Source organism: Crinia signifera, chromosome 4 (assembly GCF_055691185.1).
Source record: "Crinia signifera chromosome 4, ASM5569118v1, whole genome shotgun sequence".
Lineage (NCBI taxonomy): Eukaryota > Metazoa > Chordata > Amphibia > Anura > Myobatrachidae > Crinia > Crinia signifera.
The window spans coordinates 184874412-184899955 of record NC_139220.1 but is presented as its reverse complement, the minus strand read 5'-3'; the positions used below and the strand labels follow the sequence as shown (position 1 = coordinate 184899955).

The 25544-nt window shown below is 43.5% G+C and overlaps 1 protein-coding gene across 1 annotated transcript; it reads right to left on the bottom strand.

Moving 5' to 3' along the window:
* Nucleotides 1-213: 213 nt before the first annotated feature.
* LOC146074736 (very-long-chain 3-oxoacyl-CoA reductase-like) lies at nucleotides 214-25037 on the bottom strand. The gene is made up of 11 exons (XM_083183177.1): nucleotides 24752-25037; nucleotides 22623-22669; nucleotides 22313-22388; nucleotides 20781-20891; nucleotides 14824-14891; nucleotides 13357-13401; nucleotides 10951-10985; nucleotides 10576-10657; nucleotides 6143-6208; nucleotides 2205-2354; nucleotides 214-408 (listed from the first exon to the last, which is right to left on the bottom strand). The coding sequence occupies exons 1-11, from the start codon at nucleotides 24918-24920 to the stop codon at nucleotides 289-291; spliced, it is 969 nt and encodes a 322-aa protein (XP_083039303.1). The 5' UTR covers nucleotides 24921-25037; the 3' UTR covers nucleotides 214-288.
* Between the last annotated feature and the right edge of the window lie 507 nt (nucleotides 25038-25544).

Genomic DNA, 25544 nt, shown 5'->3' with positions numbered 1-25544 from the left:
CATCCGGGGTCGACCTAAGTCTGATCTGACAGATGACCGCTTCCCTTACAGATGTACCCAGTTGTGCTTTTAGCAAGAAAAAAAAATTTTTGTTCACTTTCAACAAATGTATGGTTTTCAGAATAATTTGGATAAGGGATACTCAACTTGTATTATAAAGTATATATATCTTAGTTACAGTATTTTAAGAGAATACAATGTATAACAAAAACATAGAAATCAATGATGCCATTTATTAAACACTTAAAGACAATTCACTCCTTAAAGATGTGCGATCCAAGAACATGCTCATTTCTTTTTCTTGTATTTGTTGTATCTATCCATTGCTTTCTTGAAATTACTTTCGACTAAACTCCTTGACATAAATGCGTTTAAAAGTGCGTCTGGCACAAGGCTAGTAACATAACTCTAAACAGAAAAACAAAATAATACTAAACAAGTTAATAAGGAGTGACTACTAAGATATCATAGCTAAAAATCATCATGAATATACAGTATCCAAGGATAACTACTATAAAAATGATAATAAAAACTTTACATCTGGAAGTCAGGAAAGCAGTGATAAGGGAGAAGTTATAAAGTGCTTGATACTTTATCACCGGCCAATCAGCTCCTGACTGTCCCCTTTTAAACCCAGAATATAACTTAACATTTAGGAGCTGATTGGCCATTGGTAAATTACCAGGCACTTTATCACTTCTCCCTTAACACGGCTTCATACATCTACCCTCTGTCTGCAGTTAATGAGACTAAGGGGGGTATTCAATGTCAGGGGTACGGCTGTCGAGCAAGCTTGACAGCCGCGGCCCTGTCCCGTTCTCGCTTTGCTTGACTTGAGCTCGGCGGTCGGGATTCAATGTCCCGGCCGCCGAGCGGCGAGAAAGGGGCGTGGCCGCGAGCTGAGGACGGAAATAGACGAGCTTCGGCCGGGAGCTCGACTATTTCCAGCTTTTCTCGGCAGAACGAGCCCTACAGTTTGTGATGTCGGGCTCATTCTGCGGAGAACCCCTGTTCAATGCTGTCAGGGAAGACCGCATTGAATAGGGCCCCGCAGCCATCTCCCCCGTCGGGAGATGGCTGCGGGAGCACGACACTCATTGAATACCCCCTAAAGGCGGCAATCCACTAGTGCGAGGTATGACATGCGGTACACCACGTTCTCACCCGGCAGCTGCCAGGAGGCTGGATCGCATAAGATTCATTGTATACGGTCCTTTTGCATACAATGTATCTTAGGTGATCCTAGCAGGGCTATGTTGTATTCTTAAAGTCATAAGCTTTCCAATGACCGATCACAATGCATGAAAACAACAGAAATAACACGGGCCCTTATTGACAGCACCCTTAACCCTTTGAGTGCCAAAGGAATTTGTCAAAATAGGTGTGAAAATTGGCAAGCAAACATTTTAATTCATCACAATGACCTGTAATGTTTACCTTTATATATAGGAAATATAATCTTTTTTTACACAATTTTTTTTAATTTAAATTTAAATGTGTGCGACTCTGGCATATTTAACGGATATATAGCACATCTCAGACATGTTGGCACTCAAAGGGTTAAGGGCTCATCGAATTAAACCCATATTCAAACTTAAGCTGGCCATACATCAGAAAGATCGATCTTAAGATCGATTGCGCTCATTCTTGTGTACAATTTCCCTTGAAATCCCCGGCAGTCCTTGGTGCTTTTTGGACACACAATCTACTCACAATCCATCATACAATCAGTCATACAATCCATCTGCTGCATGACTGTGCACACAATCTGCATACAATCCATCATACAATCATCCATACAATCCATCTGCTGATGGATTGTATGATTGTGCACATAAGATGTGCACACAATCTGCATACAATCCATCTTACAATCGATTGAGATTGTATGATTGGGTACAATATCTTTCTGATGTATGGCCACCTATAGATTATCCCTTAAGATGATAAGGTAGTGTGCAAAGTTTAAAGCATTTGACAGTCATCATGAAACATCCATACACACACACACACACAAACATTGTTCAATAATACTTATATAGATGATGCTTGGTTGAAATACAAGATTTCTGTAAGAGATTACTATTGCAGTCTATGCTTTGAAAAAACAGCATCACCTGAATCCATAATCCACGTCCTATAAATTTATGTATATTATTTGTGTGTTATGTTAGCTCTTTATCCAAGTACAATGGTGGTGTTACCTGTAGATCGTGAGAGAGACATCCACTTGTTCTTTGTGTGTAACCAACAGCATTCAAAGCTTCACAAGCATATGCCCGAGATGTTTTTATAAAAATGTTTGGTTTCAAAAGAAAGGTCATGTCTGTTGAGACAAATAATGGCATCACACTCTGCAAAAGGAACAACATTAGTTAGAAATAAATAGGCATTGTACTTAAAATGGAAAATATACATTTACACAAACTCATCTATGTATTATCTAGTACAATGGTTCTCAACCTGGGGTACTCTGCAGACCAGTTGGGGGTACTTGAAAAGGATTTGGTATGAAATCCCAACGGTCAAAATCCCGACATTTAAAATCCCGACAAGGACAAAATACAGACATATAGAATGTACAGGTGAAACAGTCAACATGACTTTGTATCCACAGGTCGTGAGGTCGACATGGGTTTCATCACAGTTTTTTTACCCGAATGTCGACATGGACACAGTTGGAAGTGAACCGCAGCCAGTGGCGTAACTAGAGAGGGTGCAGGGGATGCAATTGCTATGGGGCCCGGGGCCCCAGCAGGCATTCCCCTGCACCCTTTTCATTTTGTCAGTTTTTTTTATATAATGGCCTGCGGGCAGTGGTTAAGCCATCCCGTCCCCTTCAGCGGCGGTAGTAGCAGCCAGCTTGCAGAGGAGACATGGCTCAGCATCCAGGACACCCGGCGCCAGCGGTGCGCTGCCTTGAAGCAGGACGCTTGAGTCTGATGCTGCATGAGGAGACCCGGTGCGGCGTCCAGGAGAGTACACCCGGCGGTGCGCTGCCTTGAAGCAGCTGTGCAGAGGAATGGAAGCAGGAGGCCCGGGGCTGACTTCGGTGGTAAGTGAAATACACAATGCGGTACGCAGTGCCGCTTGAACTGGGGGGGAATTACACATACTCAGCCCCTCTTCCTTCAACTGCTCTCATTCACTCACTCTCCTCCTTTCCCCTCAGCCCCACCTCTTTTACTCTATCTCTCTAGCTCCCCCTCTCTTGCTACCCCTCCCCCCTCTCTTATTTACCCTTTGATTTTCGTTTGCCGGGTTTATTTTTAAATAGTGCTGCAGTGCACGTACAGAGGCTATGTCCCCTTTAGTGGTGGTGGGAGCAGGAGCCCAGATGCAACCAGAAGCAAGAGGAGTGGCCGGCGGCAGTGAAAATGAGGCAGGCATCGGTGATTGAGGTACACAGCACCATTTGTATTGTGGGGGGGATTACACAATGCCTTCTCTCCCCCCCCCCCCCTCCTCCCTATCCCTCTCTTACCCCTCTTCCCCTTTACTCTTTTCACCCCCTCCTCTCACTCTCTGTCTCCCCCTCCCCTCTCTTTCCCCTCCACCTCATCTCTTTTCTATATTTAACTCTCTCCATATCCTCTATTTCCCCCCTAACTCTCGCTCTCTCTCTTTCTTTCTCCCTCTCTCATTCTCTCCCTGACCACACCTCTATCCCTCCTCTTTCTTTTTCTCTCTATTTTCCTGACATCTTCTTTGTTGCTCACTCCCCTCACTCTTTCTTCCATTCCCCCCAAAGGGCATTTGTAGTGGCTCTGGCAGGAGGGGGGCCCCTTTCAATATTTTGCTATGGGGCCCTCAAAACTTTAGTTACGCCTCTGACCGCAGCTGCTCGCTTCACTCGCAATGCTTCGGGCACGGTGCCTCGCTGCACTCGGCACAATATTTTATTCTCCCACCACGCCCTAGTGGATGGTAGGACATGAAATACCACCTGTCGGCACATGTCGGCTCAAAAAACTGTGAAAAAAAACATGTTGACTGTTTCACCTGTACATTCTATATGTCGGTATTTTGACCTTGTCGGGATTTTGTTCTTGTCGGTATTTTGACTGCATCCCCTTGAAAATAATATTGGTAATGGTGGAAGAAGTCCCCTATTGCCATGGAGATGCGCCACGTTGCGTCCCTTCCAGTTCTGACTGCAGTGTAATTAGGTTCTCATGCTTTTGCCTGACCAGCAATCCAACCATTTACGGTATTCCTTTTTCATTACAGCTTAAATACATCAGAAACAATCCCTGCTCCATGTCTACTCTGTCACTCTGCGAGTCTCCACACCCTGTATCCTCCAGAATCTAATTTAAACTACCCTACCAAATAAAGGTAGGAACCCAAGTGGTATTTACCCAAGGCCCAAAATCAGGAGAACTCCGGAGCTGCTGTCTAGGAAATTTTCTGCCCTTTCCATGCTCAATGTGCACTCTCCGACCATCTACTTCACTACTCCTTAACAACCCTTACAATAGATGAAATCTTTTCTAAGGTGGATAGACAATTCTCTAAAAAAATATACCCCCAGAATCGTATATAATTCAGCTCTTCCTCTTCACTTATGTATCCACTTAGAAATAAAAAAAAAACTCTCACATGTATGTGAGGTGTTTGTGTACGTCGGTGTATGTCCATCTCACTCAATATATTGTTTTTATATCATAACTGTGCTGTAAACACACACACTAAATATTCACCTCTTTAGTCCTGTTCACAATGGGGGATATGCTCGCTGAGCAATGTTTCGCTCAGCGAGCATATAGCCCAGTGTCCCATTTTCAGCAGTGAAAAGCAATGTTCACTGATGACAATGAGACACTCTGCTGTGGGAAGCCGCTGGTCACAGGACCATGCTCCTACGACCAGCGACAACTACAAGGCTGGTCGCGGGAGCTCGTTCCCGAAGACCGTCACTCAGCAACCACATCTCTGGTGTTTGTGGCTAGAATCGCCCTGTGTGTACAGGGCATTAGAGGGAAATTTACTAAAATCGTCAGCTTTTGCTGATAAGCAACTCGGCTGGTTACCAATGGGATCAGGTCTGTTTTGTGTCAGAGAATGCCACTTATTTACTTAGTTTTCAGGATTAGTATTTTCTGATGGTAAATTTATTTGTATCTGCAACCATTCAGGGATGACCAATAAACATTACACAATCAGTCAGATCTGTGGGATGCTTCTATGTGTAAAAGTAAAAGAGTTAAAAAAAAAACATGTACAAAATGGCATGTGGGATGCCCCCTCCTAAGCATTACCAGCCCTGGGCTCTTTGAGCTGGTGCTGCTTAAAAAAAATTCAAGGTCCCTCTGAATGTAATGAACCAGCACTGGGCTCTTAGACCGGTCCTGGTTCCAAAAATACAGGGGGGAGGGGGGGGGGGGGAATGGGTGAAGTGTAATATGGTGTGATTTTTTTAGACAAAGTCGGAATTCACATGTGATTTAGTGGGATCTTTAGATGTGCGGTTTTTAGTAATGATAATGTGCGGTTTTTTTAGACATGGAAGTGTGCAGTATTTAGTGAAAAGAAAACAAAAAAACGGTGTGGCATCTCCCCCCAGCATAACCAGCCCCGGGCTCATTGAGCCAGTCCTGGTTCCCCAAATACAGGGGGCGGGAAAATCATAGTCTAAGGGGGTCCATTTATGCAACGCATGCTGGGACTTGTGGTTTGGCGCACTTGTTTAAGAGAAAGTTTGTTTAATAAAAAGTAACTTTTAATTTTTATATCTTAAAATAGCGACATATAAAACACATAACATACATGGGTAGATGACAAGGTAAGGATAAAAAAAGGAAAGAATCCTTTTTTTATCCTTAGCTTGTCATCTACCCATGTATGTTATGTGTTTTATATGTCGCCATTTTAAGATATAAAAATTAAAAGTTACTTTTTATTAAACAAACTTTCTCTTCCACCCTCATGACAGCCTTTTTCTTTCCTTAAAAATTGTATCCATTTTCTGTCTCAGTGGCAGCACAGCCCAACATAAAAACTCAGTGAGTTCCAAAACAAAATAAGGGGTTATTCAACATATATAGCTATTTCTTTACCTGTGTGATTGAAAAATTTTTTTTTTGAGAAACACAAAATATAAATTTATAGAAATACCAACAATGGACCCTATGGTTTTTACCTGCACAGTAATTCCTGCATTCTTGTATTCTGCATGCAGACCCCGGGAGAAGAAATCCACAAAGACCTGCAAGAGAAGAAGTTAAAATACATAAAAAAAGTGTTTTTTCATAATTAAAAGTGCATTGGTAAATAACAAAATATTAGAGAGAAGCTTCTTGCGTTGCTTGAATGTGTAATAAGGAGATACAGTCAGGTCCATAAATATTGGGACATCAAAACAATTCTCATATTTTGAGCCCTATACACCACCACAATGGATTTGAAATAAACCAAACACTATTGCTGTGTACACACGGGGGAGATATATTGCTCAGCCATATATGGCTGAGCAATATATTGCTCAGTTTCTACTTTACATCAGCGACCAGAGATGGTCGCTGATGAAAAAGAAACTGCCGGGGGAGCCCGGTAGTGGTAATCAGCTGGACGCAGGAGCATGTTCCTGCGACCAGCGATCACCACAGGAGCAAAAACGGGAGCGCGCATCCGGCGATATATCGCCGGTGCACACTCCCATTGCGGGCAATATGGTCGCTCAGCGACCATATTTCCCGTGATTTTGCACTAAATCACCCCCGTGTGTACGCACCTTTAGTGCTGTAACTGCAGACTTTGAGCTTTAATTTGAGGGAATTTACATTCAAATCAGGTGAACAGTGTACGGATTACAATGGTTTCTATATGTGCCTCCCACTTTTTAAGGGGACAAAAGTAATGGGACAATCGACTCACACCTATTTCATGGACAGGTGTGGGCTTTTCCCTCATTATTTCATCATCAGTTAAGCAGGTAAAAGGCCTGGAGTTGATTCCAGGTGTGACATTTGCATTTGGAAGCTGTTTGACTCTCAATTTTAGATCCAAAGAACTGTCACTATCAGTGAAGCAAGCCATCATTAGGCTAAAAAATCAAAACAAACACATCAGAGAGATAGCAAACACATTAGGTGTGGCCAAATCAACTGTTTGGAACATTCTTAAAAAGAAAGAACACATCGGAGAGCTCAGCAAAACCAAAAGACCCGGAAGACCATGGAAAACTGTCGTGGATTAGAGAAGAATTATTTCCCTGGTGAAGAATAACCCCTCCACAACAGTTGGCCAGATCAAGAACACTCTCCAGGGAGGTAGGTATATATGTGTCAGAGTCAACAATCAAGAGAAGACTTCACAAGAGTGAATATAGAGGGTTCGTAAACCATTGGTGAGCCTCAAAAACAGGAAGACTAGATTAGAGTTTGCCAAACAACATCTAAAAAAGCCTTTACAGTTCTGGATGAACATCCTATGGAAAGATGAGACAAAGATCAACTTGTACCAAAGTGATGGGAAGAGAGTAGTATGGAGAAGGAAAGGAACTGCTCAGGATCCAAAACATACCACCTTATATTGTCATGGCGTGGGCATGTATGGCTGCCAATGAAACTGGTTCTCTTGTATTTATTGACAATGCGACTGCTGACAAAAGCAGCAGGATGAATTCTGAAGGGTTTCGGGCAATATTATCTGCTCATATTCAGTCAGATGCTTCAGAACGCATTGGACGGAGCTTCACAATGCAGATGGACAATGCCCCGAAGCAAACTGCAAAAGCAACTAAGTGTTTTAAGGCAAATAAGTGGAATATTACGCAATGCCCAGTTCAGTCACCTGACCTGAATCCAACTGAGCATGCATTTCACTTGATGAAGACAAAACTGAAGGAAAAATGCCCCAAGAACAAGCAGGAACTGAAGACATTTGCAGTAGAGGCCTGGCAGAGCATCACCAGAGATTAAACCCAGCGTCAGGTGATGTCTATGTGTTCCAGACTTCAGGCTGTAATTGACTGCAAAGGATTTGCAACAAAGTAGTGAAAGCTTGATTTAGGATTGTTTAGTTTGTCCCATTACTTCCCTTAAAAAGTAGGAGGAACATATAGAAACCATTGTAATTCCTACACCTGATTTGGATGCAAATACCCTCAAATTAAAGCCGAAAGTCTGCAGTTAAAGCACATCTTGTTTGGTCCATCTCAACTCCATTGTGGTGGTTTACACAGTCCAAAATATGAGAATTGTGTCAATGTCCCAATATTTATGGACCTGACTGTATGTATTAGGAGGAAAAGCCCAGTTTTTCATAAGATAAACCCCTTAAAAAGCTCTTATCAGGTTCCCTTATTTAAGAAACCTTCCCTTTAGGTAATTTGAAGGACTTAGGGGAAGACAATATCCTTATTTATCACTGATGTGTGTCACCTTACATAAAACCCATTTTCAACATAGATATAAAAAGAAAACAAATAATATAGGGGTTAATTGTGTTAGCTGGGAGGTTCTTATCTGTGAGAAAGTGTGGTTTATATGTAGCCAGATTTGCAGATATTTTTATCTTTGTACCCTTATAGGGCGACTTACAAAATGTATGCATAAGGGGCATTTGTATGCTGTTGTGAGGGCAAGTTGCCCCCCTCCCTCCCCCAATGAAGGGGTGAGTTAATTGAATGTATTCGATAATGTAGTCTGTACACAGTATTGTTTATAGACCACCTTTTATTGTAGTCCCATTAGCCTTTCAAGGGAATAGGGAAACCACCAATACCCCTTTCACACTTGCAAAAATATCCCGGGTTTTTGCACATGAACGCACATCAACCTGGGATTTAGCTCAGTGTGAAAGGGTCTGGAAAGAATATCCCGGGATGAGCATTCTGGGATTTCTACCCAGGTCCTGACCTGGGTAGATTCCGGAATCGACACGGGATGCGGTCAGTATGAATGGTCCTGTACCTGGGATCGGGTACACAGGACTTCAAAAAAGCTGCTGATTGGAGCTTTCTTGGGCTCACAAATGCTGATGTCATCTTTCAGAGCCCTAGAGTCCATTTCTAATGACATGCATATGTATTTGCAGGGATTTCCCGGGATCAGTGTAAATGGGGCTGTCCCGGGTCGATCCTAGGTCTGAATGCAGTGTGAAAGGGTACATTCCCAGGTAGCATCTGGGAACATATTCCAGGGTATGACTCGGCTCTGTGAGTGTGAAAGGGGTACAACACTGTTTATGATAACATGCTTTCCATAAATGTGCTTCTATGAAACATGTTACATTTGAACCAATGGATCTCTCATTCCGTCTTCGTATTGGATGTCTCATGGTTAGTAAAGAGTATAGGTGGAATGGGATTTCCTCTCAAATTTCTAGATTTTCTGCTTTATGCTGTTTTATTACAAAATCTATTTGCTTTTTTTCCCCACATAAAAAGGAAAATAAAAAGGACAAATCCCATTCCAGCCTTTATTTTCACTATGCACAACATGCCAATCAAATAAAATGGCTGCTCACTTCTTTGTAATGAACACAGCTCACTCTGTATGAATATGACCAGATTAGCCCATTACATATACAGGGTTTGTATAAAAAGTAATGAGACCTATTTGTTTCTGACGCAAATGTACGGCAAACAAAAACAGGTGGTTCGATGGAGGGGGGCGTCAGCTTAAACATGCACTGAGCGTCAGTCACGTACGAGCTTCCGTGCGGTTCATATCATGGTTTTAGTGGACCCCTGTTCCAAGGCTCGGTTAAAGCTTAAAAATGCAACGTTCTATTGAACAGCACTACACCATTAAAATTCTGTGTTGAACTTCGAAAATCAGCTATGGAGACCATTAGCCATGATCCAGAAAGTGTTCGGGATCATTGCCGCCAATTGGACGCTGCATCATGACAATGCACCAAGCCGCACTACCTTCATAGTCCACAACTGCCTGGCCCGGAACGCAGCGGCGTAAGTTCGTCCCAGTTACCCGGAGGGGAGATAAATATTGGTGCATGCATGCATGAATATTATGTTTAAAATAAAGATTCTGTAAAATCTATGGTCCTCCCAGGAGGGGGAATTAGCCAAAGAAGTGATATCAGCGGCTTTCAATTAACTGATTCAAACTTGCAGGGAAGGGGAGGTACCCCCTTGGGAGCAGGAGCCCGGCAGCAGATGACTCTATTGCCTCCCAGAGTTACTCCTCGGCCGAAATGGCATCGCAATGCTTCTCCAGCCCCTCTACAGTCCCGATCTGGCCCCGGCTGACTTTTTCCTGAAGACAGCCCTCAAAGGACCGTAGCAGAGGTCAAAGTGGTTTTGACACGCTGCTTGGAGGGTGTTCCGGAAAAGGACTTCCAGGATGCCTTCCAAGCATAAATATTTTTTCCTGAATTTGGTCTCATTTCTTTTAATACTAACCCTGTAAAGGAAACCCTCCATGCAGATTATTAAATGTGCTAGGATTCCAATAACATGCAATCTTCAAAAAAAGGCAATTCACTGTAACAGATGTCTTGTCTTGTATTCTGACAAATTTGGATAAAACACATATGAACGTTATAAAAGTAGGTAAATTAATTTGTCAGTCTACTAAAAGGATTCATTGTAAAGGTCCTCATCCATACCTTGGTAGCGCTATATATGATTCCCTTTAGTAAAGGCCTATTTCCAGCTTCTGAGGAAAGATTAATAATTAGGCCCTTCTTCCTAAGGGGAAAAAATAGTATCATAAAAAGTTAAAGCCTCGGACGCAATGAAAATGATTGTTATCCAACCTGCACACATGCAAATGTGTTATTTATAGTTCTGCCTGCTTAGGGGCAGATTTTATAAGCCTGGTGAAGTGATAAAGTGGCCGGTGATAATGCACCAGCCAATTTGCTCCCAATTGCCATTTCCACGCCCAGGCTGTAACTTTAGAGTGAGGAGCTGATTGGCTGGTGCATTATCACTTCTCCAGACTTAATAAATCTGCCCCTTAGTCACTATCACAGTTTTACCTTTGCACCATTTGAGGAAGAATAATCCGCGTCATCTGAAACAATGATAAAGAATTACATGTTTCTGTCAAAAACTCAGCAGATGACACAGGAAACAAACTGACAGACTTTGTAATGTGTCATAAAAAGAGGAAGGGCTCATTTTGAGCAAACACCATATTTATGTGACTGACAATAGCTCCACTATTACATTTCTATCTTAGGTTGGTCACAAGTGGCTCCGAAGGATTCAAATAGGGGAGCCACAGCAACTGCCATTCCAAACTGACTCACTGGCTATTTGACTTTTGATCTGTGCTGCAGTCCCTCCTCTGGAGCCACCACTGGTCACAAGCCTTTAAGCTTGCTTGGATCAGGGGTATGGTTCCGAGTCAGCTGACTATAATCACTGCTGGTCAAACGAGAGAGTGTATACACACTTAATAATATCAGTTATCAGTGACGTCAATGGTTTCATGGCTGTGTATGCAGTGGCTGAAAATATAAGGGGTTGTTCAGACCTGATTGCTAGTCTGGTCGACAAGCATTAGGTTGACACCATTAGGTCGACATGCATTAAGGTTGAGATGCACAAAGGTTGCCATGACTGTAGGTGTACATGGGTTAGGTCGACAGGGTCATTAGGTCGACACAAGCGTTAGGTCGACATGGGGAAGGTCGACAGTCAAAAAGTCAACATGGGGTTTTTCACATTTTTTTGTCCAGAATTTCTACACCAGAGATGGGGAACCTTCAGCTGTTGTTGAACTACATATCCCAGCATGTCCTGCTACAGTTTTGCTATGTGGCCATGCTAAAATTGTTGCAGGTCACGCTGGGATATGTAGTTCAACAACAGCTGGAGAGCCAAAGGTTCCCTATCCCTGTTTTACACAGTCGACATAACCACTGAAACATAGCACCGCGTCCCCTCGCATGGCTTGCCACGCTCGGGACACTATTTTATTCTCCCATCACGCCCTAGTGGATGGTAGGTTATAAAATACTGCCTGTCGGCACATGTCGGCTCAAAAAACAGTGAAAAACCCACGTCGACCTATTGACTGTCAACCATGCCTATGTCAACCTAATGTTTGTGTCGACCTAATGACCGCTCGACCTAGACCCATGTCAACCTAGACCCATGTTAACCTTTCTGCATGTCGACCTAATGGTGTCAACCCAATGCTTGTCGACCCAATGCTTGTCGACCTAATGACCGTATCCCGATTTCCAGCCAGTAATACCTTTCTTTAGTTTTGCTGGTGAACGCTTGTCTATTTCTTTGCAAAAGTTAGTGTTAATAGTACAAAAACACTATAGAACAAATAACTTCATTATTACAATAAATACTATGGCAGCTCTGTGCTGGGTTAAGTGGCAATTTAGAACAGTTTTATTTATTGCCACAATGGGAAGAGTAGTAATAAATAATTCCCCATGATTAAAAATAATTGCTGTGTAACGTTGTTACTGTACGCGTGGAATGTATTTAATATCTATCCCCAGAGTAACATTCCACAATCTGCTAATCTGATTTAGAGGTGATTAGAAGTGCAAGAACAATCATTAGATCTGCAAATCTCTAGTGTGCACTCTGGGGGAAATTCAAACCAGTGTATATTCGCCTCCTAGAAAGCAGGAAACCACTGCCCCCCTGAACGCACACCCAATCCGCCGACCGAATCCCCGCGACATACATGCAGCTACACAGAGGAAAAATCATTTGATTGTCACTCACCATCGATTGATTTTTCCTCTGTTTGTAGGTAAAAGTAAGCCTGGACTTCTGATGCAAACTTGGGTATGGGCGTGTGTTGTCATTTGCCCGTCCAAGCAGGCAGAGGACTACCTGCATACGCAGGTGCATCATTTAACTCTGTCCCAATACAATGGAGACACAATTCTCAGTGATCTCTCCACATCCTGCACACCTCGTTATGGCCACTCTTCTGGGGGTGTGGGGGACTACCTATTATTGGTAACACTTGAGCATAACTGTACATATCTAGGGGGGAGATGTACTAAAGGAAAATGCGGTAAAAAACCTGTTATCAGGATTTACTGTATACCGCATTTTCCCATACACTAAAACCCAAACACTGGGTTTTTGCAATATAGGGTAACACCAGAAAAGCTGGCGTTACTCTATAGAAGCCTATGGGTTTCTCTCCACCATGGTTTATGAGAGATCCCTTAGGAATATCTCCCAGCATGCCCCACGACCGGCGCCATCACTCCCGGGTCTCAAATCAAGAAGTCCAGTTCCAGAGCTGCTTAGCAAAGGACAGCTCTTATCGTTCTTATTGGAAGAGCTGTCCTTTGCGCATATAAATGCGTATGTTAGTGCATATGCGATAATTAACAATGGGGTAGCCGGGCGAATGCTACTCATACAACACAAATCGTACCGATAGAAAAAGTTACCTGTATTACCGACTGTACATTGCAGTTTATTATATTGTCCAGCATCTAATGAGAATGGAAATGAATGTGATCAATGTATATTATAGATACAATTATGACTACTCACCATTAATAGTCGGAATCAAGATAAATGGATTATCTAATTATTTAAAGAAATCCACAAATACAGAAGGGTGTTGGGGAGAATGATTTAAAGAACAGGGGTGGGGTCCTGGGGTGCACACCAATTGAGAGGTGCGACCATGCAGAGACCTTTCAGTAGAACTGCGCACAAAGTCAAAGTTGCCGGTGCACAAATCAAACTCCCAATTTAATGAAAATTGCAATAAAATTTAGCATTTTTAGCGAGGTTCTTCGCTTATTTATGGCCATAAGTAACGGCATCATAATGATGAAAATAATAAAAAGAAGATATTTATATATCTTCTTTTATTATTTTCATCATTTCTACCTCTCCGGCTGCCTCCCACTGCTGCATGTGAGGGTGGGAGGCAGCGGGAGAGGTGCCTCCCGCTGTTAACATTAAAACTCCGGGCAGCGGGGGGCGGGTAGGGGTGGGCAGGGGGCAGGGTGCAGCAATGGGCTGTAAAAGCCCATTGAAAATGAATGGGGAAGCGGCACTTATACTGATGCCGCAATGACAGGGGCACCAGTATAAACGCATGCCCCCAGATGTGATTGGGCCAGCAGATCCAGTGCTGGATCCGCTGTCCAATCACATACATGTAGGGCCCTGGAGAGGAGATGCAGCAGCGCGGAGTTCGGCGCCTGCAGGTAGAAAGCAGATGTCACTCACCCGTCTCACCGCCGAGAGGACTGGCCGCCGCCACCGCCGAGGACAGGTGAGTCCGCCGGGTGGTGGGAGGGGATGGGGGGGGGGCGCATGTACCGGCGGCCACTGCATATGACATCCTTGCTGCAATGCAGAGGACACATGGGCCAGTGAACCTTCATTCAAGGTTACAGCCACTAGTGTCCGCAACCAGGCAGTTCTTTGTCACTGGCAGGCAGGGGCGGATTGGGCCACCGGGAAACCGGGCCATTTCCCAGTGGGCCGGACCACATGTGGCTGCTATATCCTGGCCGGGCCGCCGCCTCCCCCCCTGGGCTGCCGTCTGGCTGATCTGCCCACAGAAAATATGTCCGCGGCCGGTCGCTTATTGTTGACGTCATCACGTCACCTGCGACTGCTTCAGGTCGGAAATAGTGCTGGCGAGCGCAGCACCGAAGCTGGGTATGCAGTGCCCAGGTCAGTAGCGCTATCACTACCCCTCCCCGGGTCATTAGCACTGCTGCTACCAGACACACCCCCCCCCCCCCACGTGGTCACTGGCACTGGAACACCCCCCCCCACCCCCACCCCGGTCACTAGTAATAGCACCCCTCACAAACGATAAACACACAGGTGCATGCTCAAGGCCCAATCATGCACAAAATGTAATAGGAATGGAATGGGATAGAATTTACCTTGTCAAGATTAGGGGTGTCCAGAAATTTAACAGGAATGTCAGATAGCTTCATGCCTACATTGTTTACTGTTAAAATAAACAAAACCATATTCCAATAAGTTTACCATAATAATAATAATAATAATAATAATAATAATAATAATAATAATAATAATAATAAGCATTAATAATCATGCATATGATCTATGATTTTAAACTCTTGTGCTTTTAGGAAATGTAAGAAGGAACACAGTGTCATGTATGTACTAATTATAAAAATAGTTGTCGGGATTCTGATATATCAGCTTGTATATTTTATATCCACACAACCCAGACCAATTGGATGTGTACGGAGGAGCAACAGTAGCACTAATAAGGTAATGCACCAGGAAGCGTCACACCTCCTGCGTGCATTACTGTTCCAAGCTGTATCCTAAAGCTGGCCATACTTCAGGATGCCCTGCATACAACATGATCATATGCAGGTCATAGAGTGGTTGAACTAGCGATCGTATGTGCTTAAAAAGCACATACGATCTGCTTACGACCGCAATGAAAGCCGATGGATCAGACGTGCAGCATGAGGACCAACCTCTCGATCAATGTGGCCACGCATCATAATGACATTACGCACAATGATATGATCTGTCGCATGGCCCATTGAGATTGTGTGTTGGGGCCCAATATCATTAAGGTGTATGGGTGCCTTAAGACCCAGCCCCCGTGTGTCCATGGGAACGCCCAACATTTTTTAATGGGGGGCCCATAAAATGCTCCCATGTGTGACCCCCGTCCCCGCCACCATCCACAACCGGACAGACCTGCACCTTGCGAACAACTCATCAACTATACAAGACGCAGAAGCCATTCACAAAGGGGAGCGGCATTTGCGCATAACAGACCATGCACATGCGCAGTCCCACAAACATTGGGATAGGGCCGAACCCGCAGAAATGAGAGTCAATCAGAATTACCCCCTTTCTCTGTGTTCACTTTACTTATTGACCTTGACTCTCCTTTTTTGCTAGTGATCACATCTTGTTTTAACTGTATTGCTGTCTCTCTTATCCTTATGCAACCTTGGACTATTTACTGACTGTAGAACGTCTTTACTCATTCTGTATACTGTAGTTATCTTTCTTCTACTGAGACTAGTTCTAAGGGCAAAGTCAATCTCTCCCTATCAGTAACACCTATAAGATAATGTTGCTAATATAATAGACTGCAAGTAGTAGGAACAAATGCAAATCCATACTTGCTAAATATAGAGAAAGACGACTTTCTGTGTGTCTTCCTATGCCGAGTGTGTGGGGTCCCGTCTCCCCCCCCCCCCCCCCCTTCAGTTTCTTCTTTCCTCTCCTTTCACGCCCACCCTCTTCCCTCTCTTTAGACAGGCACTACTTGTATGGCGGCAGGCCCATAGGATTGGCGGTTGGGCTGGGGTAGATGGGGAGACTCCCCTATGGTACAACAAGGCGTACCCTGAGTTTAAGCAGCTCTCCTCTGATGGTTTTTGGTTAAAGACGGGACTCATATCCGTCTCCCAGCTATTCCTTGGGGGTACAATAAAAACATTTCAGCAACTATCTGGGGAATTTCAAATACCCAACAGATCCTTCTATCACTACTTACAGCTTAGACATGCAGCCCAAGCTCAGTTTAAAGAATCCCCCCCCCTCTACCTCTGACTCCCCTATCAGGACCCTACTTTAAAACTTGGCCTCCACGAAACAAGTCTCCACCATATATAGGGGTATTGTTAGTCGGATAGACACCGACAGCCTCGACCCCCTCAAGTCCAAATGGGAGCTCAGCATTGGGCCATTAGATGGAGAGCAGTGGGCCGAGATCCTTAATTCAGTCAGATATGCCACCCCCTGTCTGAAATACCAGCAAATTTCATTCTATGTAATGCACAGGGCCTATTGCTCTCCAGTCTAGGTGTGCCTCGCCCGGCACGGACATCTGGCACATGCTGTGGTCCTGCCCGCCGGTCCTGGCCTTCTGGGAGGCGGTCTGGGCTGACATAATTATCACTGAACCATCTCTTCCCCCCATGGACCCCAGATATTGTATGTTTGCTCTTGACCTCAAAGAGTCCCACTCGCCCCCCTATATACAAGTATGTTCTCTGCCTGACTGCCCTGGCGAAGGTCCCGATTGCAAGGAAATGGTTTGATGTCTCACACATATACAGCTGGAGATCCCTTGTCAATGAGGTCACGGGCCACGAGAGATTCACCTACAGATCAAGGGGCTCACTAGTCCCCTATATAGCTAAGTGGAGTAGATGGACCTCCTCTAGATTTGCCCTGTCCGTTGATCCCCAGCAGAATCTGTCTACGCATTAATACCCACTATAAGCATTCTCATTGCTCACCTATCCTCTCCCCAGCATGGTCTAAACAGAACCACATCTTACTTCACCTACTGTACATGTTGGAAATAATAACCTGATAAGTGTGCAGTGCCCCTCTTTATATTGTATTTTATGGTAATTTTATTGCAATTCTTTCTTTTTCTTTTCTAGCTGTCTCTTTCAATTTCTCTTCCTTTGTTACTTGTTCGGGGGGTGGCGGGATAGTACTCTATGTTATGGGTACTGTGTTATGTTCATTGGGAAGAAAATTTAACATGTAACCGATCCATATGCATACTCTGTATCGTTCCTAATCCCATAAGAGAGAGTGGTAGTGATGGACAAGAACAAACTATAACATGGTTACCACTGAAAGGTTTACATTTGTTTATTGTCGACTGATATATCTTATTGTTCCTTTTTTTTGTTTGCCCTGTTTCTTCACACTTGCTCAATACTCTATGTATGTCAAAAGTACAGATGTGCACTGTTCTCATTTCTGTCAATAAAAAATTACTCAATTTAAAAAAAAAAGAAAGACGACTTTCTGTAATAGCTTGCAGGTTGCATGAATTGTTGTGTCTCCAGCAATTTAAAGCAGCAATAACTTAAAAGGCTAAACCAACTTGGCAACTTAGGGGTAACTTTAATAAGATGGGAGTTCTATTTAGGATGGGATATTGACCATAGCAACCACTCCCTGCCCCTAACCAACCATCCACCCCGCCCCCATCCCAGTAATGCAGCCGGGGAAGGCAATGTGCGTTTTCCCCATATGCCCTAGTGCTGCACTGTCACTCCCATCACCCCTGCATTAACCAAGTATTTGCAGCCTGTGTCTGTGTGCTGCTGGCTGTGTCCTTCAGATGTGTGTGCCACCGCCGGGTCTCTCTCTCTCCTGCCGCTGTGTCACTCAGTGACTTCGCTCATCCCGGACCACAAACCACCGCTCCCAGCACAGTGAGCATACAGGGACATTAGGGATGACCATTGACCATCAATGGTTTTTGGCTGATGTCGAATAGTTTTGACATCGATGGGGGAGAGCCAGATGGTTTCCCACCATCGATGGCAAGCTTAAACAAATAGTTTTTCTTTTTCCTGAGACACGGAGCATAGCTCCGCCCAGGATGCATGTGAAGCCTCGTCCCCGTATTCTGATTGGCCCACAGGCCAATAAGTCAAAATCAATGGATTTATTTAATTATTTATTTGGATGACCATCAATCTGTAAAAACATTGATGGTCATCCATTGCATAGTTTAACACCATCGATGGAATGTTGTACTTTGCTCATCGACCATCAATGCTTCGAAATCATCGATGGTTCATGACCGATGTCAAATACTTTTGCCATCGATGGAGGAGAACCAGATGGTTTCCCTCCATCGATGGGACAGCACACCAATGTTTTGCTGGGGCTTTTTTTTGTTTAAAGTGCCGGGACACGGAGCATAGCCCCGCCCCCCGACACCCACAAAACAACCCGCTCCCGTGATTTGATTGCCACACAGGCCAATCAAACACAATGGATGACCATCAATATGTAAAAATATCGAGGGTCATCCATTACATAGTTTAGCACTATCGATGGCCAGTTGCAGAATTGCCATCGATGGCAATGGCAACGATGGCCGAGTAAGTACCAAGGGAGCATGCACACTACACCCCCCCACCCGGCCCACCTCCACCTCCACCACAACACCCCCCTGCACCCACCCACGGCAACAACGCATCTCCCTCACCCGCAGTACTAACGCACCCAACCCACCCAAGCCTCCATATAATAGTCACCATATTTCCCTCAAACGCGTTCACAGGTTAAGGGTGTGAAGAGCGCCTGTAGGGCACAATGAATCACTATATATATATATATATATATATATATATATATATATATATATATATATATATATATATATATATATATATATATATATATATATATATATATATATATATATATATATATATACACATACTTCTTAATTAGAGTTTGAACACTGCTGATTGGCATTCTCAATTGCTTGGATATCTTTTTATATCCCTGTCCAGTTTTATACAATTCAATTACCTTTTCCCACAGATCCTTTGACAATTGTTTTGCTTTCCCCATGATTCAGAATCCAGACACGTCAGTGCAGCAGTGGATGAAATATGCAAGGGTCTTTCAGGAGACCAGAAAATCACTGACCTTTTATACACACACACTGATAACAAGCAAACAGATCACAGGTGAGGATGGTTACCTTTAGTAGCCATTCAAACCCGTTTGTGTCAACTTGTGTGCATGTTATCAGGCCCAAATCTCCAGGGTATGTAAACTTTTGATCAGGGTCATTTGGGTAGTTTCTGTTGTCATTATGATTTAAAAAGAGTAAACACAGTTGTTTGACAATAAATGGCTTCACCCAACCACTAACCACAAGTGAAAGAAAAGTTTGTGAGTTATCATTCATATTCTCTGACAAATGGCCAGAAAATCACAAATTCTGCTAGGGTATGTAAATTTATGAGCACAACTGTATATGTTTATACTTATACAGTATTTAAATACAGAATAACGTAATGTCTGCAATAGGCATGGAGTGGGTTAAACATCCAAGACTGTTGTGTGACCTAGGGAAGCATGTGCCTCGGTGGTCCAATAAGGACTTAGGGAAGGGCAGTGTTAGCTGGGATATCAGGGCAGAAAAGGGAGGAGTATTTCTCTCTTTCCTGAAAGTTTTCCCGCCCTCCCTCCCTTGTGTTATTATGGTTGGGTGGGTGTTAATCGCGTTGGCTGATAGGCAGGAAAGAACGGCAGGAAAGAACGGCAGGTGAATAGAATTAGTTCTTATTCAAATGATGATGCTACGTATATGTTTGCTTTTCGGTGCGCTCGCCTCTCATTGGCTTAGGCCTTCGCTCGATCTCCCGCTCAGGGGGCAGCGAACCCATCAGATGGGTGGGTAGTATTATGCAGTAGGTCGAGCGGATACCGCTTGTTAGGGTAGGCTTGATTATGTATGCAGATTGTGTGGGTGGAGCTTAGTTAATTAGCCATTCTTTCTGGGCCACCATTAATTAATTAATTATTAATAAATTAATCTAGCTTAAAAGTGCTAAAATAAATCAGCTAACAATTTCTGCCAAACCTAAGTCTCCGAGTCTTTATTTCAGGTTTAGTTTGTAAGTTTTGAAATGTGATGTATATACATGCTAGAGGTCACACACATCAGATGCTATGATGTTTAACAAATAACAGTGCGCAAAATCTCAGGAGTATAAAGACCAGTGTCCAATATGACTGCATGTACCACACAGTGTTCTTCCACTTATGGATCCTTTTGTAAGCACTCAGGTTCCAATATACCCGGCAGCTCAAACTCTCTACCTCACCGAGGCTATCCCGAATCCAACAGGTGCTTGTCTAAAACAATAATGAGAGGGAGCGCTCCACAGTGCATGAATCAGTTTTAAAAAGTTTTATTGAAGGTACAAACATGCTGACAGTACTTTGTTGTTTTTACCTTCAATAAAACTTTTTTTAAACTGATTCATGCACTATGGAGCGCTTCCTCTCATTATTGTTTTAGACTTATACAGTATTATAGAACAATTAACATTGTTATTACCCAGGATTCCAATCTCCAGTCCTTTCAGTTTCTCTTGAAGTGCCTGGTAGATATGTGTTTCATTTGTAAAATCCATTTGAATAATCCTAGTCTTGCGCCCAAACTCTTTCTCTGTAATAAACAGTAAGTATTGCATAACAATGATACCCCACCAATAGCATCCAGTATTCACAACCAATCATGCTATTGATTCCTTACATATTTTTTTATACCTATACATATGATGATAGCCTGAAACAGGTGAAGATAAGGCCCAAAAGGGAAAGCATTACTCCTTTTTATTTCCCCAGTCTATACAACACTGCAATTTGTGTTGCCACTTTATGTGAATGATTCAGTCACGAATAAGACCCCCCATTTACACTAACCCTTTGGTATAACCAACAGCGCACAATTGTTATCTTTCCCTTGATATTCTGTGTTACCTTAACAGTTATGGGCCCTGCACACATAGCGACCCTGCTGGGGTGCCGGACGGCTCCCCGACAGTCGGGATTCCGACAGTTAATCCTCCAACGTTGGAATCCCGACTGCTCCCTCGTGCGGGTTCACGCCCCCCATAGAGGGAGAATAAAATAGGTGGCAAGCTCGCCACCGTGCCTGCAGCGTGGCGCGCAGCAAGCCCGCAAGGGGCTTCATTGCGCTCCCCACGCTGTGCAGTCGGGGAAATATACCACCCCCCCCTGCTGAGCATTCTGAGACATGGTTGATCGCTCAGAACTCTCAGCATGATCACTCAGCACACAGTGATGTGCCAGCGATGTGTGCTATATGATGTCAGTGCCAGTGTTTTCCGCTGAGAACACTGGCCTTGTCCCCGACTATTAACTAGATGTATCAAGCATGCTGGATATTAATCGCCAAGGCGATAGCGACGTGAGGGGCCGCTCACCGCTATCGCAGTGACCCTAAACTCAGAACAATGTAAGGCAATCTTCTAAGTGATCTAATGAGATCGCTAAGAAAATGCCCGGGGATCGCTACGTGTGCAGGACCATTACTTTGAAGAGGTGTAACTATGGATACGAAAGTGCTGCCGTTGTAGTGGGAACATCAGCTCCTTAAATCAGGATACACAATTTCAATTACAGCCACTTTGCATCCAACTCAGAATCAGCACAATATCTGTTTTTTGCATAATGTCATATTTGTTAGCGACTGGACAGAGAGTTAACAAGAAACAATGGTAAGAGCTTCCCTCTTACTGGTGCTAAGAGAACTGGTCAGGATTGTGAAAACATTATACAGTATGTGCGAGGAGCATTAGGGGAGAATTACATCTGAGCTGTGAGAGGGTATCAGCATATAGTACACCCCAGTGATATGACATGCTCCCATCTCCCTATGCTGGTGGGAATAAATAATCACTTTTAGAATGTACGTAGCATACAGGGCAATATGGAAAACATGCTTTCACTATCCCTATAGGTCCTGATAAATATCATTTCAAGCTAAGGAAACTTTTTCTTGCAGATCCATTCATTGTAAAGCCCCGTACTGTATGTCTGATTTCACAGGATGAATTCCTTTACCTATTTCTGTAGCCACCTTCTGCAGCTTGTCCAAGGTTCGACTTATCAGCACAATGTCCAGACCCCGCTTGGCAAGCTGCAAAATCAGCCAATAGTATTTGTTAAAATGACGAAGCGTCAGTTTATCTTCCAGAAACATACAGTAGGTATTATATATAATTCTTCATTTTCTGTTATTCATATGGGTAGAGTGGAGTGTGATTTTACTTGAAATGTTAATGTCTTGTTCTTGTATCTCATTTGTACCCACCCTTTTAACTCACCCAGTGATCATTGACATCCTAGATAGCTGTAATAACAACATGCTTACCTCCTGAGCATATGCTTTACCTATGCCATCTGTAGCACCTGTGACCACTGCAAAACAATACGGAAGCATGAGATACAGTATGCATTGAGCACAGCCTAATATGCACAAAAGTAAATTAAAGTAAAATTGGCGGTCTATGTATTCAAGCATTTAACATTGTCCATAGGCCCTGATTCAGCTTTGTTAACAAAGCAAAAAAAGCACACAAATGGGCAAAACCATATTGTACTGTAGGTGGGGGTTTATGTAACATGTGCAGAGATATTTAGATTTATAGGGACCACAAGAGAAGGCGATGCAATCACTTTCTTGTCTGGTTGCTGGCTGTGCTACTGTGCACCCCTCTCTCAGTAACTTTTGCTGTAGACAGCCCATAGGCTACAATGGCTAATGCCATCTAAAGATGGTGTTAGCTACTGTGGCCCAGCTCCGGAATGCTTTGTCTTCCATAGATTGGTACATCTCAGGAATAGCAGCCGCACAGAAACCTATTGTGATAAAAAATGTGAGTCTCTGAAATCTGCTACTGTTCCCCTACTTACATTCAGAGAGAACTACAAATTAGCGTATGCTGCTCTGCCAAGCAGAGCAGGGAGTGACAGGGAGATTCCCAACATCCCCACCACCACCACGGGACACTGCTGCCCGCAGGTGGGACAGCTGAAAAAAAAGTTGGGACAGTATGGGAAGTATGGGCAAACACCCTACTCATTGAGCTATTTCATTCTGCATAAAAACTATGAGATTTATAACTATATGATGCTACAGTACTTGTACTTTGCAAAAGGAAAATATCTTGCAATTGAGCAGATCTATGTAGTGTGCAGCCTCCTCCAAACCCAAGCAGTCACACATTACATAGATCTACTCAACTGCAATGCTGATAATTTTTCCCCACAAAGCATTGTACAAACTGTGCTACAGATAGTTTGAATTCTTTAGTTCCCAAGGAATGAATAGGGAATAGAGTGTCTGACTGCAATGCCACAGGCAACGAGTTCATAATCCTGGGTATATCAGCATTTTCAAAAGTAATAAAAAAAGTGGGGCAGATTAATTAAGCCTGGTAACTGATTAAAGTGGTGTTAAAGTGGAAGGTGATTTTTTATTTTATTTTCTGTCAATAAACCCTGTTGCCTGCTTGAATTTATGGAGAGTGTCCATGTTAAGGTGTCCGGGTCCAGGTATAAAGAAACCATTACATGCACTTGGGGCAGAATGATTATGTAAGTGATTACCTCTACTTATATATCAAGCATTATTTTTAGATGAATTCGTCTTTGAGAAAAAAGATACCTTTACGTGTACTCGAGTATGAAATGTTATGTAAGTGTATTATATATGATGCTTGAAGTGTGTAACCTTTGAAGTCAGTCACCTATTTAGAAGATCTAAAGAAACCTTATTGTGCAAGAGTGCAAGAAAAAGAATGTTAGGGCCTTATTCTAGTTCACTCTTAGAGGCAAATTTGGGTAAGTTATTTTGTTTCTGTGCAGGGAAAATACTGGCTGCTTTATTTCTACACTGCAATATAGATCTCACTTTAAAGAAAACCCCACCCAAATCTAACTCTCTCTGCGCATGTTATATCTGCCCCACCTGCAGTGCACATGGTTCTGCCCATCTAAGAAGGATTTTGTCAGAAAGAGTGAACTAGAATAAGGCCCTTAGTTCATATGATCAGTCTCACTCCAAAGGACTCACATAGAAATTGGGATTCTGCTTCTAAAGTGTATTCCAGCGCTAGTTTCTTCACTATCCTTTATGTGTCCTATTTTTATATATTTTATCATAAGATCCCTCTTTGAGATTGCCTCCATAGGCTTAAAGTCATTAAATCCGAAAAGCTTTGTTTTTTGGAGTTTGGTACTGTACATAGGGCCCAGACTATAGTCCCCATTGATAATAATGGGGACTGCAATCTGCATCATTAATTTGCCATATGCAGGAGTTTTCTCCTGCATAGGACTGTTAGTACATAGTGGGGATACACAAAATTATTCTGGATACATAAAATTGAGGAATGGGGATACTGTATGCTGCAGATCTCTAACGCCACATAATTACTTCTTATGACCAGCCAGTACTTCACTAACAGAGTACTGTGTGAGACAGAATTGTTACATTACCTGCCCAGCGTCCATACTGTCTGAGATCTGTCTTCCACCATTGGGACAGGATGTGCACCTTCAGCCCGCACATCACTTTCCATGTTTGCTTTATTACTATATAACTTGCCACCAATATCCCAAACAGGGAAAATCCCTGTGTCCATGTGCAAAGCTCCTCTCCCCTCATGCTCTCAGCAGAATGAATCAGGAAGTGTAATGTGCGAGGTAGTGGCCTCCCATCTGTAGTATTACACAAAGCTGACACAGTAGACTTTGAACTGCATACCTCCCAACTTCCGTCCGGAGGAAATAGCGCCCGAAAAGGGGGCGGGGCGTATGCAAATGAGGGCGCGGCTTATGCTAATTAGCCGCGACCTCATTTTCATACGAGAATAGACGCTGTGCGCATGCGCACAGCGTCTATTCTACTAGATTGTGGGGTCTCCCAACTGCCACCCCCCGCAGCGGGACAATGCCTGCCGCGGGTGGGACGTCGGGACAGGACCCGAAAATCGGGACTGTCCCGACGGAATCGTGACAGTTGGGAGGTATGTCAGTATGAAAGTAAACATTGTAAAGCAACAGATTTTGGACAGCTTATGAAAAGACATTTATGCCCCTTTCTCACTGCAGGTCTTAAACGGTATATTGCCGTTTTTTTTCGCTTTCTAAACGTTTAAGGCTGCAATTGGAAAGCGCCAGAGTTGATTTACCGGTTAAAGTTAACCGGTATTTCAACCCGTCTCCAAAGCAGAGTCCTACACGTTTCAGAGCCGTTTTTCATGCAGTGAGAATGGCTCTGAAACGGTAT

Bases quoted from the DNA above. Each gene is read 5' to 3' on its own strand.
- LOC146074736 (XM_083183177.1), bottom strand. From the start codon at position 24,920: ATGAGGGGAGAGGAGCTTTGCACATGGACACAGGGATTTTCCCTGTTT. The intron at 2,355-6,142 runs GTAAAAACCATA...TTCCTTTTGCAG, and splicing joins ATGCAGGAATTACTGTGCAG to AGTGTGATGCCATTATTTGT. The intron at 409-2,204 runs GTAACACCACCA...TTTTCTGTTTAG, and splicing joins GTCTCTCTCACGATCTACAG to AGTTATGTTACTAGCCTTGT.